Source organism: Hydra vulgaris, chromosome 09 (genome assembly GCF_038396675.1).
Source record: "Hydra vulgaris chromosome 09, alternate assembly HydraT2T_AEP".
Classification (NCBI taxonomy): Eukaryota; Metazoa; Cnidaria; class Hydrozoa; order Anthoathecata; family Hydridae; genus Hydra; species Hydra vulgaris.
The window spans coordinates 41,548,337-41,562,663 of NC_088928.1; the positions used below are offsets into that span (position 1 = coordinate 41,548,337).

At 26.0% G+C, this 14,327-nt stretch overlaps 1 protein-coding gene across 2 annotated transcripts in view; it reads left to right on the forward strand.

Annotated features, from left to right (window-relative positions):
• LOC100204465 (2-oxoadipate dehydrogenase complex component E1) overlaps positions 1-14,053 on the forward strand; it is a 58,026-nt gene extending 43,973 nt beyond the window's left edge. For both annotated transcript variants that reach the window (XM_065805729.1, XM_065805730.1), the window contains exons 14-23: positions 34-216; positions 516-655; positions 1,060-1,216; positions 3,637-3,737; positions 4,781-4,882; positions 8,153-8,215; positions 10,555-10,734; positions 11,737-11,800; positions 11,974-12,059; positions 13,585-14,053. In XM_065805729.1, coding sequence (XP_065661801.1) covers positions 34-216; positions 516-655; positions 1,060-1,216; positions 3,637-3,737; positions 4,781-4,882; positions 8,153-8,215; positions 10,555-10,734; positions 11,737-11,800; positions 11,974-12,059; positions 13,585-13,689 — 1,181 coding nt within the window. In that variant the 3' untranslated portion in view covers positions 13,690-14,053. The remainder of the gene's footprint in view (positions 1-33; positions 217-515; positions 656-1,059; positions 1,217-3,636; positions 3,738-4,780; positions 4,883-8,152; positions 8,216-10,554; positions 10,735-11,736; positions 11,801-11,973; positions 12,060-13,584) is intronic.
• The last annotated feature ends 274 nt before the right edge of the window (positions 14,054-14,327 follow it).

A 14,327-nucleotide genomic window follows, 5' to 3' on the forward strand; every position in this document is an offset into this window, starting at 1 on the left:
TTGTCAATTGACATTTTTTTAAATCCTATTTAGGTGTCGATATAAATCTATTAAAGTTCATTGCTTCCAAATCTGTTGAGGCCCCTTCAACATTTGCAATTCATCCAAATTTAGAAAAAACCTTTTGCAAAGCACGTATTTCCAAAATGGAAGATGGCTCTGCAATTGATTGGGCCACAGCTGAAGCTTTAGCTGTGGGTTCACTTATCATGGAAGGTTGAAGTACATGCTTTTATTTCTTTTTGTTTTGTAATGCATCCCGTTTTCTTTTTTTTTTCTCAAGTTAAGATTTCACTATGATGTGATTTGTGACATCACATATAGATGGGCATTTATTACAACCACAACAACAAAAAGTTTTTTAAATTATTCTTTTTTTCCTTCTTTGTTTGAAAAGTGTTTAGATTAATTTGGAATTTTTAAAATTATAGTCACCAAAATTATTATTAGTACAGTAATGACTTATATCCACAGTACTAGATATGCACATTTACAATGAAAATGCAACTTTTTAGGAAATCATGTTCGCATTTCTGGTCAAGATGTTGGACGCGGAACATTTAGCCATCGACACTTCATGTTTGTTGATCAACAAACTGATGAAGTACATATTCCATTAAATAATTTGTCTAAAGAGCAAACTGGTTTCCTTGAGGTAAAGATATTAGATTTAAAAGTACAAAAAGGAGAACTATTTATTTATTTTTGATGATTTATATTTGATGGTGGCGACGATGATGATGATGATGATGATGATGATGATGATGATGATGATGATGATGATGATGATGATGATGATGATGATGATGATGATGATGATGATGATGATGATGATGATGATGATGATGATGATGATGATGATGATGATGATGATTGTGATGATGATGATGACCATGATGATGATGATGATGGTGGTGGTAATGATGATGATGAAAATGATGGTGGTAATGATGGTGGTAAAAATGATAATGATTAGAGGAGAAGGAAGAGATAGAGGATGATGTTGAAAATGACAAGATGGTGAAAATGAACATTTAAACAGTAAAATTGTTTTGCAAGGTTGTAAACAGTCCTTTATCAGAAGAAGCTGTGTTAGCATATGAGTATGGAATTAGTATTGAAAATCCAAAACATTTAGTATTATGGGAAGCGCAGTTTGGAGACTTTTTTAATGGCGCTCAAATCATCATAGACACATTTATATCAAGTGGAGAATGTAAGTTTTTTTTTTAATTTAAATTTTATAATTTATAATCATTATTATCGTTATAAGACTTAACAAAGACTTATTAACATTTTTCTCTAATTCATCCCTCAAATCTAATAACATTACTCTTTCTGATATCCTACAAAAATAGGTTAATCAGTTGTTGCACATAATAATAACTCTGGTTTCTGTTACTTAATTATTTTTCTCTTGTGGTTGGGACAACACTCCTATCACAATCGAAAATGTTCTTAGTATTCTTTTCAATACTAAATAAACTATTTAGAAGTAGCGGGTGTTTTTTTTGGAGGTATAGAACTTTGAAATGGAATAAAACAAGTTTTTTTTTTTAAATGACATTTAATTGACTTTATTCAAAAGATAATGTTTTGGCATTATAATTTAAATATGATTTCTGGCATATGACCGCCATGGCTGATTTAAACGTAATCTAATCTGGAGGTCCAATTTTCAAATACGGCAGTTCTGTTTATTGACGTAGCCATTTAACCAAAAGTGAGCTTCATCGCTAAAAAATTTTTTTATGAATCGGGATTGGCGGCAATCTTGTTTTGGGCCCATTCATCGAATGTATACCTTGCTAGGTGATCGCGTGGCTTCAATTCTTACACAAGTTGGATTTTGTAAGCACGCAAACCAAGATCTTTACGCAAAATCTTCCACAAATTGGATGGACACAGTATTAATTCCTGTGCACTATGCTGGATAGACTGATTCAGGTCTTCCTCTACACTACGCTCTACAGCAGCAATGGCTTCTTCAGTACGTACGGTACAACGTCTCTGTGGGTACATATTATCATGTAGAGTAAAATTGGTGCGAAAACGGTCCACAGTTAATCAAATTAATTGCTCTGATGGATGATTATGTCAACTGTAAAATGGACGTAGTGCTTGATACGTATTTCGAACAGAACTATTGTTTTCGAAATAAATTTGCACAATTTGGAAGCATTGTTCAGGCGTCAGTCTATTCATGCTGAAATGCTAAACCAAACTAAACACAAATCACTTGACAGCTAACAAAATGGCTCCCAGTTAAAATAGTGTTGTTAACTTCAAGTTCTATACCTATAAAAAAAACACCCTATACTAACTGGGGATTAACAAGTGCTTTTATTTAAGAAGTACGAACTGGCCATTAACAACCGGTTAAATCTTCTTTTGACTATTGTAATTTACTTTAATGAATTTTTTGTCAACCATTATTTTTTTTATCAAGTTGTATAATTAAAATAAGGTGAATGGCAACAGAAAAAAGAGATTTGTCTAAGAAATAAATAGGAAGTCTGCAAGGTAGTGCAATGTAAATAGGTAGGTTTGTTTTATGTGTAAGTGTTCTTGCAGTACATTTTGTAATATCTAGTCTAATCAGAGGCCAATGTAAAGCATGAATATATGACACATGACAAAATTAGTGTTGCAGTTTTGTATCATAGAGCCCATGATGGATTAAACACAGGTGCATCAAGTATTGCAATGTACCAATGACAAAGACTGGTTGTGGCTAATAATAGGGTTTAATTTATGTATGTAAAAGTATTATAGTAATATTAGGTATGTATTTTGCATATATAAGGTGCCCCATCCCCCAGTAGCAGTTTGGTCTATTAGCCAATGTCAATGCATTGTCCAATCCCAATTAATCATCTGATGCCATCAGCTGATTAATCTGTCGATGGTTAAGCTGATTAATCGGCCAATAGTTACCGATGGTATAGGCTAGTAGGTCAAGTTTCTGCTGATGTACATCTAAATTTTTTCAGATTGTGTTCTGTGTGTTGGTTTAGAAGGTGTGTAATGCTTAAAACAGTATAAAAATCATGGAAAATGAAAATTTTGTGCAAGGGGAAAATAATATATAAATTTATATGATCATTCATTGTGGAAAAAGTTAATGATAGTAATATGAAATATGAAAAAAAAAAGCTTTATTCTTAAATCAAATTAACTCAAATTGAATAACAATAATGAGTTGACACTTAATTATATATCTTATTAAACTTACTATGATAAATAAAAGAGAATAAAAACAAATGTTGTACTAAGTAATAATGAAAGTCTCAAAGTAGACAATGACCTGTTTAGAAACATGTGGCCATCAGAAAGCCTGGTACTTCTTTAAATTCAAGTCAAATTCCTGATTATGTCTTTTTTACGTTTTGTAAAAAAAATATTTTAATGCAATGCAATCTAAAGATTTTAAACAGTTTAGCATGCTTTTTAAATCTTCAGCACAAAAAGCACTTTTTTGAGTATAAAAAGCAGACTTTGAAGAAATCACAAATAAATTACAAGCGATTTAAGGCAGATTTTAGGCAAGAAATTTAATAAAAAACAAAAAAAGTTAAAAAAAACTTGAAGTTGTTGAGAGCTTTTTAAATTTTGTTTATATTATTTTTTTTTTAGTAAAATGGCTCTTACAAAGTGGTTTGGTTTTACTTCTTCCACATGGTATGGATGGAGCAGGTCCTGATCATTCAAGCTGCAAGCTGGAAAGATTCCTGCAGGTGTTACAAACTAAACAAAATCATTTTTTTTTCTTTACTTTTACTTCAAGGGTTGAATTAAGCGATTGCAAAATGAAAAATCCGGAAAAATATCTGGTCTTCACAATTTTAGTTTATGCAAAACCATGTTCTTTGTTTTTGAGGGGCAAATCAATTTGAATTTGTTACCAAAAAATTTATAAAAAATAAAATAATAAACTTACAACTACAAAAGTAATAACACTCTAGTGACCAACTGCATTATAAAAGTAATAACATTATAATAGTGTTATTACTTTTATAACCCACTTTTAATTTTTATAATTCATTCTTTGTTCAAACAACATAAGTAATCCCAAATTTTAATTGAAGTAGAAAAGCATCTAGAAAAATAGAGTAGACATTCAAATAATATTAAAAACTTATTAAGTAACTTAAACAGCTCTATAAAAACGTACTGTATAAAAAGTTTAGCATTATGAAAAGCGTTACTAATGGTCCATAAAAATGCGCGTTAATTTTAAAATCAACCAATAAAAAGTTTTTATTGGTTAAAAAATATTAACACGCATTTTTATGGACTATTAGTAACATTTTTCATAATGTTAAACTTTTTATAAAGTACGTTTTTATAAAGTTGTTTAAATATATTTGTAAAAGTTCCTGAAGTTTTTAATAATATTTGAATACCCACTTTATTTTTTCTAGATGCTTTTTACTTTGATTAAAGTCTGGAGTTACTAATGTTGTTTGAACAAAAAATGAACTTTAAAAGTTGTAAGTGCTTTATAAAAGTAATATTATAGTTTTATCACTTTTATAATGCAGTTAGTGACTAGAGTGTCACTTTTCTAGTCGCATGTTTATTGTTTTGTTTTGTTTTTTTATAACATTTTCGCTAACAAACTTATAATAATTTGCTCCTTGAAAACAACGTACACGACTTTGCATAAATTAAAATTTTAAAGACCAGATATTTTTCCATATTTGCAAGTCGCAATCGCTTAATTCAACCCTTGTACTTAGAGTTTAAAACATAGCACAAATATTTCTTGACTTTACAGCTATCAGACAGCTCAGAGGACATTGTAGATGGTGACAATACCAACATGCAAATTGTGAATCCAACTACACCTGCTCAGTATTTTCATTTACTAAGGCGCCAGGTTGGTAACAAACATTTTTATTGTATTTATTTTTATTGTTACCTACCTCTCCCTAATAGTATTTGTTAAAAATGTGATTATAAGTGCTTTATCTTTAATCAAATATTATTTTTATCAAAATATGTTGTTATCTGTTATATATTAATATTGAATTTAATGCTGCTGCCATTACACATTTGCGTGTGTTTGACATGGAACTCATAGCAGTTATTATATATTAGTTAACAACGAGAAATAGTCGCAGTACTTTTTCTTGTAAAGATGTTTTTTTCTTGTAATGTAAATGAAAGTGTATGCAAATATCTAACTTATGTTAACTTCAAATTACGTAATGTTAAAAATTATTTACAATTTTTACAAAAGTTTTACAATTTTACTTTTACTTTAAAATTGAATTTCAGCAATATCTCCTCTAATTTTAATTTTATAGCATTTATTTGCTGTTTTATAAAGTTATAGTTTTTTGCTTAATAAATAATGTTAAAAATTTATAGTATGCATAAGTGGCCAAAGTGGTTAGCTCGCTGTTCTTCCAATTCCGCATTGCAGGGGTTTAAATCCTTTCGCTTGTGCATTTAATTTTCTAAAATATAAAGTAAAACATTTAAAAAGTTCTATTGATATTATATGCATAACATAAAAATATTATATACTATAACATAAAGATATTATATAATATAACATAAAGATATTATATAATATAACATAAAGATATTATATACTATAACATAAAAATATTATATACTATAACATAAAGATATTATATAATATAACATAAAGATATTATATAATATAACATAAAGATATTATATACGACAACATAAAGATATTATATACTATAACATAAAGATATTATATACTATAACATAAAGATATATGTTGCAACATAAAGATATTATATACTATAACATAAAGATATTATATACTATAACATAAAGATATTATATACTACAACATAAAGGTATTATATACTATAACATAAAGATATTATATACTACAACATACAGATTTTATATACTAACATGTGATTCCAACAAATAGCATATACTACTCTCTTTAATTCATTCCAAAAATCTTCAATAGGTTGCAATTCTGGTATGTTTGCAATATTTTGACTTCTGGGCACATATTCGACATTTTTGGACCTCAAAAATTCTTGAACTTTTTTTGAGTAGTGAGATGATGCAAGTTCAGGCCAAAAAACTATTTCATCATCTTTATGAACAGTCTCTATAAATGGGAACAAACATGATCTCAAACACTTGTCTATGTACACATTTTCATTGACAGCTTGACCAGAAGGTCCAACATAATGCTTTGACAATCCCTTTGGAGAAATTGCAACCCAAACCAATAATTTTTGTTCAAATTTTGATTTTCTTTTTAATTTAACATTATTTGGTTTCGTAGTAACATCTGATGAATAAAATCCACTGTTTCCTGAAATATTACAATTACTTAATCCAAAATATGATTCATTGTCAATGATCACCTGTTTTTTCGAAAAATTTCAACCAATTTAGAGCACTTTGGACGAACAAGAGATTGTTGTTTAGGAGTTTTTTTTGGAGCCTTAATTTTTTTATGATAATGAATGATTGTCTTCTGCTTTATCGTTTTGCATATGTATGATTGATTGACATTGAATTTTTTAGCAAGAGAACGTTGACTGATTCCATATTGATGGTCGATTTTTTTTTTCATATGTTTGATCTTCTTTTTTGTCATCCTAACTGCTTTCCTACCGCTTCCAAATTGTCGTTCGGGTAATATGTTGTTGTCTTTTCGTTTTAGAATATTGTAGAGCGTAGATCTTGGAATACTTTCCATCATAAAATGTTTTACAATTGCGTTTTTGGAAAGTTCTGGGTTAATTTAAATAAACTCGTACACTTGCTTTCTTACGTCATCTTGTTTTGAAGTAACTTTTTTCATCATTTCAAATTTGTTGCTCAGTATAAAATTAATGAGTTTTGTAGAGAGTTTAATTCTCTACAAAATGGCGTGCGAGCCAATCAAAATTGATAAATTTATGTATCAATTTTGATTGGAGAAAAAATTGGCTGGAAGTTTGTCCAGATTTTTTGGAATCACATGTTATAACATAAAGATATTATATACTATAACATAAAGATATTATATACTATGATATAAAGATATATACTAAAACATATGAAACAACAAGAATCTTTTAAAAAGCTTAAAATTTCTGAAAATCATCATCATCAAATTCATCAAAACATTGGGAGAAATTTGTTGTTGTCAATAGGTCATGATAGAGAAGAGACGACTTTCTTACTTATAGAAAAAAGAAGTTTTAGAAGTTTACAATTTTATAAGAAGAAGTTATAAAGTATTGAACATTAATTGTTAACTTAAAACATAGGTTTTAACAATTTTTTAATTTCTACCACATATTAAAAATTATTGAAGTAAAACGATTGTATAAAGTATAAGTATAGAAACAGTCAATGTGCAATAAACTTACCATGACTCGTATTATATGGCTCATGGTCAATGGAGTTATTCCACATATTTTTAAGTTTTTTTCTACACTTTTTAAACTTTTTATACCAATTGAAATAGTTCAATACATTTCAAGCAGGTATTGTAAGTATAAAAACTATTTTCCTATCGCTTAACTATAAAACAACCCTCGGAATAACGAAAAATGAAGTCGTTAATAAGTTGCCAACTTCAATCTTTTAGAGGTTGGCAAAAAAAACTTGATACAAAGGTCTTACCACAAAACATAGAAATGAGGTCAGCAATTTTTTGCCGACCTTAAACACTTTAAGGTTAGCAGTTAGGTTGGCATTGTCGAATGTCGACTCTAATTCCGAGGGCTGATATAATGTTGAAGTAAAGAATAAGCATAGTAATAGGTGTGAAATAGACCCAGACCCAGAGTTGGTGTGACCCAGACCCATATTTTACAGTTCTGGACAGGTAGTAAATTATTATAAAGAAATTTAAAAGTAGATATTTTTTCTGTTCATATAAGATTATGTTGAATCACATAAGGTTATGACTGTTAACTGCATTAACAATGAAGTTAAGTTACTTCAACTGCAGCTTAATTTTGTTGTAAATAATAAAATATAAAATAAAATTTCATTATAAACTATTATTAAATTAATTTCACTATCATAAACTATTGATAGATAATGATTTTCATTATTACATAATGTTCTTTACTATTAATTTTAAAATTTGAACACTAAAAAGTTCTATCATTTTAGAAAAATAGTTTACTTTTTTTGTTTTTAGCAAATACGAAATTTTCGAAAACCTTTGATAGTAGCATCACCAAAGTTAATCTTGAGAATGTCGGTAAGAATATATATATATGTATATATATATATATATATATATATATATATATATATATATATATATATATATATATATATATATATATATATATATATATATATATATATATATATATATATATATATATATATATGTAAATAATGTTAGTGTATTTTACAAATAGAGTGCTCAATGTTCTTAAAGAACAGAGCAATAATAAATTTATAAATATATATATGGGTGTGTGTGTGTCGGTAATAGATATATATATATATATATATATATATATACATATATATATGTATATATATATATATATAAATATGTATATATATATATATAGAACCCTTAGATGTTGTCCGAAAGTTTTTTCGATATTTTGTTGACAAAAAGTAAAAAATAAAATGCAAGACCGGAATTTTTTTTTTTTAATAATGATAGACTGCCTGCCCCAACCAAACCCTCAGTCGATGTAGCAGCACTCCCTTGCGGGTCAGGCTATTTGTCAGTCGATGTAGCAGCACTCCCTTGCGAGTCAGGCTATTTGTCAGTCGATGTAGCAGCACTCCCTTGCGAGTCAGGCTATTTGTCAGTCGATGTAGCAGCACTCCCTTGCGAGTCAGGCTATAAGATAGTCGATGTAGCAACACTCCGCGCATGATTTACAGTAAAAAAAATAAAAATAAAAACATTTAATTAAAAAAAATAAAAATAAAAACATTTTATTAAAAAAAATAAAAATAAAAACATTGTTTATATTGTTAAAAACATTCAAAATGTTATAAAAACATTCAGAATGTTTTTAAAAACATTCTGGTCAATTAAATTTGCGTTTTTGTGGTTTTTTTAAAAAACGATTAATTTGTAATTAAATTAATGGTTTTTACTTTCGTCCAACACGGAAATGTTGGACGAAAGTCAAAAGTAATTAAAAGTGACGTATGTGTTGGCGTAAGAATCACTTTTTTCCTTCCGCTCTTCCTAAAGCCAACAAACTATAGAACTATATATATATATATATATATATATATATATATATATATATATATATATATATATATATATATATATATATATATATATATATATATATATTACCAACACACACACATATAATATATTTATGTCAGAATATATATATATATATATATATATATATATATATATATATATATATATATATATATATATATATATATGTGTTTGTATATATATATATATATATATATATATATATATACAAACACATATATATACATATATATATATATGTATATATATGTGTTTGTATATATATATATATATATATATATATATATATATATATATATATATATATATATATATATTACCAACACACACACATATATAATATATTTATGTCAGAATATATATATATATATATATATATATATATATATATATATATATATATATATATATATATATATATATATATATATATATATGTGTTTGTATATATATATATATATATATATATATATATATATATATATATATACAAACACACACACACACACACACACACACACACACACACACATACACACACACATATTGACAACTAAATTACTGAAATATTTGGCATTACTGAGATATTTAACATTAGAAAGTAGTCTGCTATACTTAATCAACTAATAGAAATAAAAAAAATACATATAATGTTTGCTTATCTAATAAGTCTAAATATTTAATTTACCTAAGAGGTAAATAAATAAGTCAGACTAGATGAGGAAAACCATTGGTGTCATTGCAATTATTAGGCAATTTTTTGTTTTTTCAAAATTAAATATAAAATTTTATCAACAAAATTTTCAATTTCCATATTAATTTTATAATAAAATAAACAAATGTTCAATTATAAACAGTTCAGTTTCTTTGTGCTTGTTTTTATTGTATATTCTTCTTTAGCATTTATTACCCATCTTTTTTTTTAACCTACTAACACTTGCATCTTTTTCTTTTTCTTCACTTAAATAATTCTTCACTAAATAATTATTGTTAATTTTGTTAGTTTACTAATACCAGTTATATATATATATATATATATATATATATATATATATATATATATATATATATATATATATATATATATATATTTATATATATATATATATATATATATATATATATATATATATATTTATATATATATATATATATATATATATATATATATATACATAAATATATACTATATTTTGCAAAAGAAATAAAATAATTTGCTACGATTTTTTTATATATATTTTTCAATATGCTTTTAGTGTGTAATTTACTTTAAAATACTTTTGTACTTTTAGTGTGTAATTTTTGTTGAAATGTTTTTTTTTAAGGCAGCAACTTCATCTATTGATGAAATGCGAGAAGGCACATACTTTAAACCAGTTATTGGTGATACTGTACCACCGGCTTCAGTGGTAAAAGTTGTTTTTTGCTCTGGAAAGCATTTTTATGAACTAGCAAAAGAAAGGAGTCGACTAAAAATACAAAATATAGCTTTGGTTAGACTAGAGGCAAGTTTTTCATATATGAGGTTTTATGGGTATGGACTTTTTTATCTTGTTTGTATATGTGATGCAAACCAATGCTTCTTTTGCTTTTAAATTTAAAAAATAGCATCTAAAACATAGTTTTAACATATTGACCTTCATCAAGATTAATCCCATTGTTTTGCGCAGAGCATATGTTTTTTTACATTCCTAGTTCCTCCCTAATTTTTCTTTCAAACTTTTTATTTTCTATCTTTAATGCTCTTGTTTTTTCCCAAATAATATTTTCTTGCAAAAGGTTTTATGAAATGCTCATGCAGATTTATAAGGTTTTATTTTGTCAATGCTCCTCTGATGTTGATGCATTCGCGTATTTACCTGCATTTTTGTTTCACCTATGTAAACTTTGGAATAGTTGCATTTTATTATATAGGTTCCAGGCTGGCTGTTACTGGGTAGTTTTGATTTGTTTTTTGATGTTAATAAAAATCTTAAATTCGGGTTTGATTTTAATGTTGCTCTGTATCTTGCTTTTCAGAATATTTTTCCAAGTTTTGGTGAAAGGCCTGGTACCCATGGTAAAGACACTACAGGAAAATTATTGCATTCTGATGGAATTGTGTTTTTATTCTGTCTTTTCTGATGAATTGGTGTGTAATATTCCTCAACTGCTTTATATCATACCCATTTTCAATAAACATGTCAGTTAAAAAGTTTGTTTCTTTTGCAAATGAGATTTACTACAGATAGAGTAAGATAGAGTAAGCTCTGTGGAGAAATCCTAATACTAATAATAAAATTTTTAGTATTGAGAGAAACTGTTTCTTGATGTTTTTAAATAATATATAATATACTGTCATACAAGATGTCATCTTTCAAATTGTTATACAATATTTGTTTATAGTCGCTGGTTCCATTTCCAGTAGAAAAAATTAAAGAGTTTATTATTTAATATTTGTTTATAGTCGCTGGTTCCATTTATAGCAGAAGAAGTTGAACAAATTAATATTTAATATTTGTTTATAGTCACTAGTTCCATTTCCAGCAGAAGAAATTAAAGAAGTTATGAGATCTTACTCAAATGCTAAAGGTTATTTATAATTTCTTTTACCTTTAAATTTAGTAAATTTATTAAAACAATATTTAAACTTAAATATCTTAATTAATAAAAATGGTAATTAAACTTAAATATCTTATCAAAATATTTGTGCTAACACTGCCGAAATGTTTGAAATTATATAATTGTCAATTAACTATTTTTAGAATTTATGTGGAGTCAAGAAGAACATAAAAATCAAGGTGCTTGGTCATTTGTCTATCCACGCTTTGAGAATCTTATTAGAATTAAGGTAATGTTTCAAATGTTATAAATTGTGATATTAACAATGTTATATAATAATTTATAAATAATGTTATAAATATTACAGATAATAATATAAATGATGTTATAACATTTTTCAGCTGACTGAAAATTGTAATTGCTACTTCAACAAAGATTTTTTTTTTAAATTCACACAAAAAAAATAAAAATTACAGGTATATAGAAAAAAACGAATACTTGTGTTTTTAAGGTTTAGTTACTTTAAAATAAGTTTCTTTTCTGTAAAGTAATTTGCTATAATTTGGTTTTATATTCAAAAACTTATTTGATCCGTATATTTTTTATAGCTTATTTTAATTTTTATTTCTGGTTTTGATGATTTTTTTTTTACTCTGTGGTATCAATTTTGTTATAAAAATCTGTCAATAGAAAGATGCAAACCTTTTGGTCTAATAGAAGCTGTAACAAGTTGTGTCTGTGTAATAAAGTTTTCTGGTTTTCTAACGATATATTGCATGCAGTTTTTTAGACTTAAAATTATTTTTTTTAATTAATTTATAAGTGTTTGGCCAAACTATAAATACGTTTGAGATATTTTTAAATTATTTTTCCTTATACAGTTTATATAAATAAATTTGCTTTGTAGTAACTAAATTAATATAAGCTTATATAGGAGCATGATCATAGACTTTGTTGAATCTATTTATTATAACATTTCATAATCGCTACTTCCATACTGCAACTAGCACAAACCAATAGTAGATCAAAATTCTGTTTTGTTCTGTTCAATCTCATAAAGCTCTGTTCTCCAATTCTGGTTAAATTAAATTTAAAATTTAAGCTTAAAATCACAATTCATAACTAATATTTAGAAAAAATGGCAAATTAAATCAAGAATGTGTCAGAAAATTCTACTTTTCGACTTTATATTATATCTTAGAGTGATGATATTTTTTGAAGCAGAAATGAATCAAACCAACTATAATTTTGAAGGTGAAATGATTGCATGCATTTTAATGTTATCGTGCCCTAGTTAATATATTTTTTAAAACGTTAAGAAATAGTTTGCTAATAAATAATCGTTACTTAAATAAAAAATTAATAACTTTTTTTTTGCTTAAGATTAAAATGTCAACTTAGAAGTTAACTCGATCGTACCAAAGTTTTTTGACTCGATCATACCAATGTTTTTTTGAAAGTTTTTCTGTAGAGTTTTTTGTATTGTTTCCATGATAAATTGTCATAAAAATTTACTTCTAAAAAGTTTATAAATATTATACTCGATATTTACGGATATGGATGTAAATGATGTTTGATGTGGAATAAAGAGAATTTATTTTTTTGAACATTTAAAGTTATTTGATTATAAAGCATTTATTTCTTTGTTTAATCTTATTTACTACTTTGAAAAGTGGTTCGATATTTTTATGAGAATAGAATTTTTATATTCATAAAATAATTTTTATGAACGATATATAGCATTAATAATATATAGCATAATATATGCAGGTTTTAATTTTTATCAATAATTTGATTATTTGTTTGTTTTTTAGTTAAGGTATTGTGGCCGACCTGTACTAGGCGCTTCTTCTGTTGGCATAAGTAAACGACATGCCGATGAATGCAAGACACTTTTTGATGGTGTTTTTTCTACCTGATTTTGAATTGCAGTAATAGAAACGAGATTTATTTTTTAACAAACAACTAAAACGATTTTCATAGATAATCAAGGACTTCAAACATTTTATTCTTGAAATTTTTTTTATAAATTTCGTATATAATAGATTATAATAGACTTTGTGATAAATAAATTTTTTTCATAGTCTAAAGATTTAATAAAAAAAAAGTTTTAGGTATCAAATAAATATTTAATAAAAATGAAATTCTCATGCAAAAAAAAAATATATATATATATAATTATATATACGAATGGATTGGAAATTTACATAAATATACGCAATTCATGTAATAAAGAATAAATGAAATGTTTTTATTGTTAATATATTTCTCAACTATCAACGATTTTTTAGATTTTAATTATGTTATTTCTACGTGATTCGAACAAAAAATATTCTTTATTCTTTCAATTCTATTGTTAAGCATTCTTATTCTGGATTATGGATTATTCTGCAATAGGTATGGGCTAACAATATATTAATATACCATGGACAGTTTCAATTTATAAATTAATTAAAAATGTTTTAAAATACAAGATTTTTATGCGGTTTACTGGTTTGTGAAATTTGCATTATTGGTAAGGTGTTTATAAGGACAATCTACTGTTTATAAGGACAAA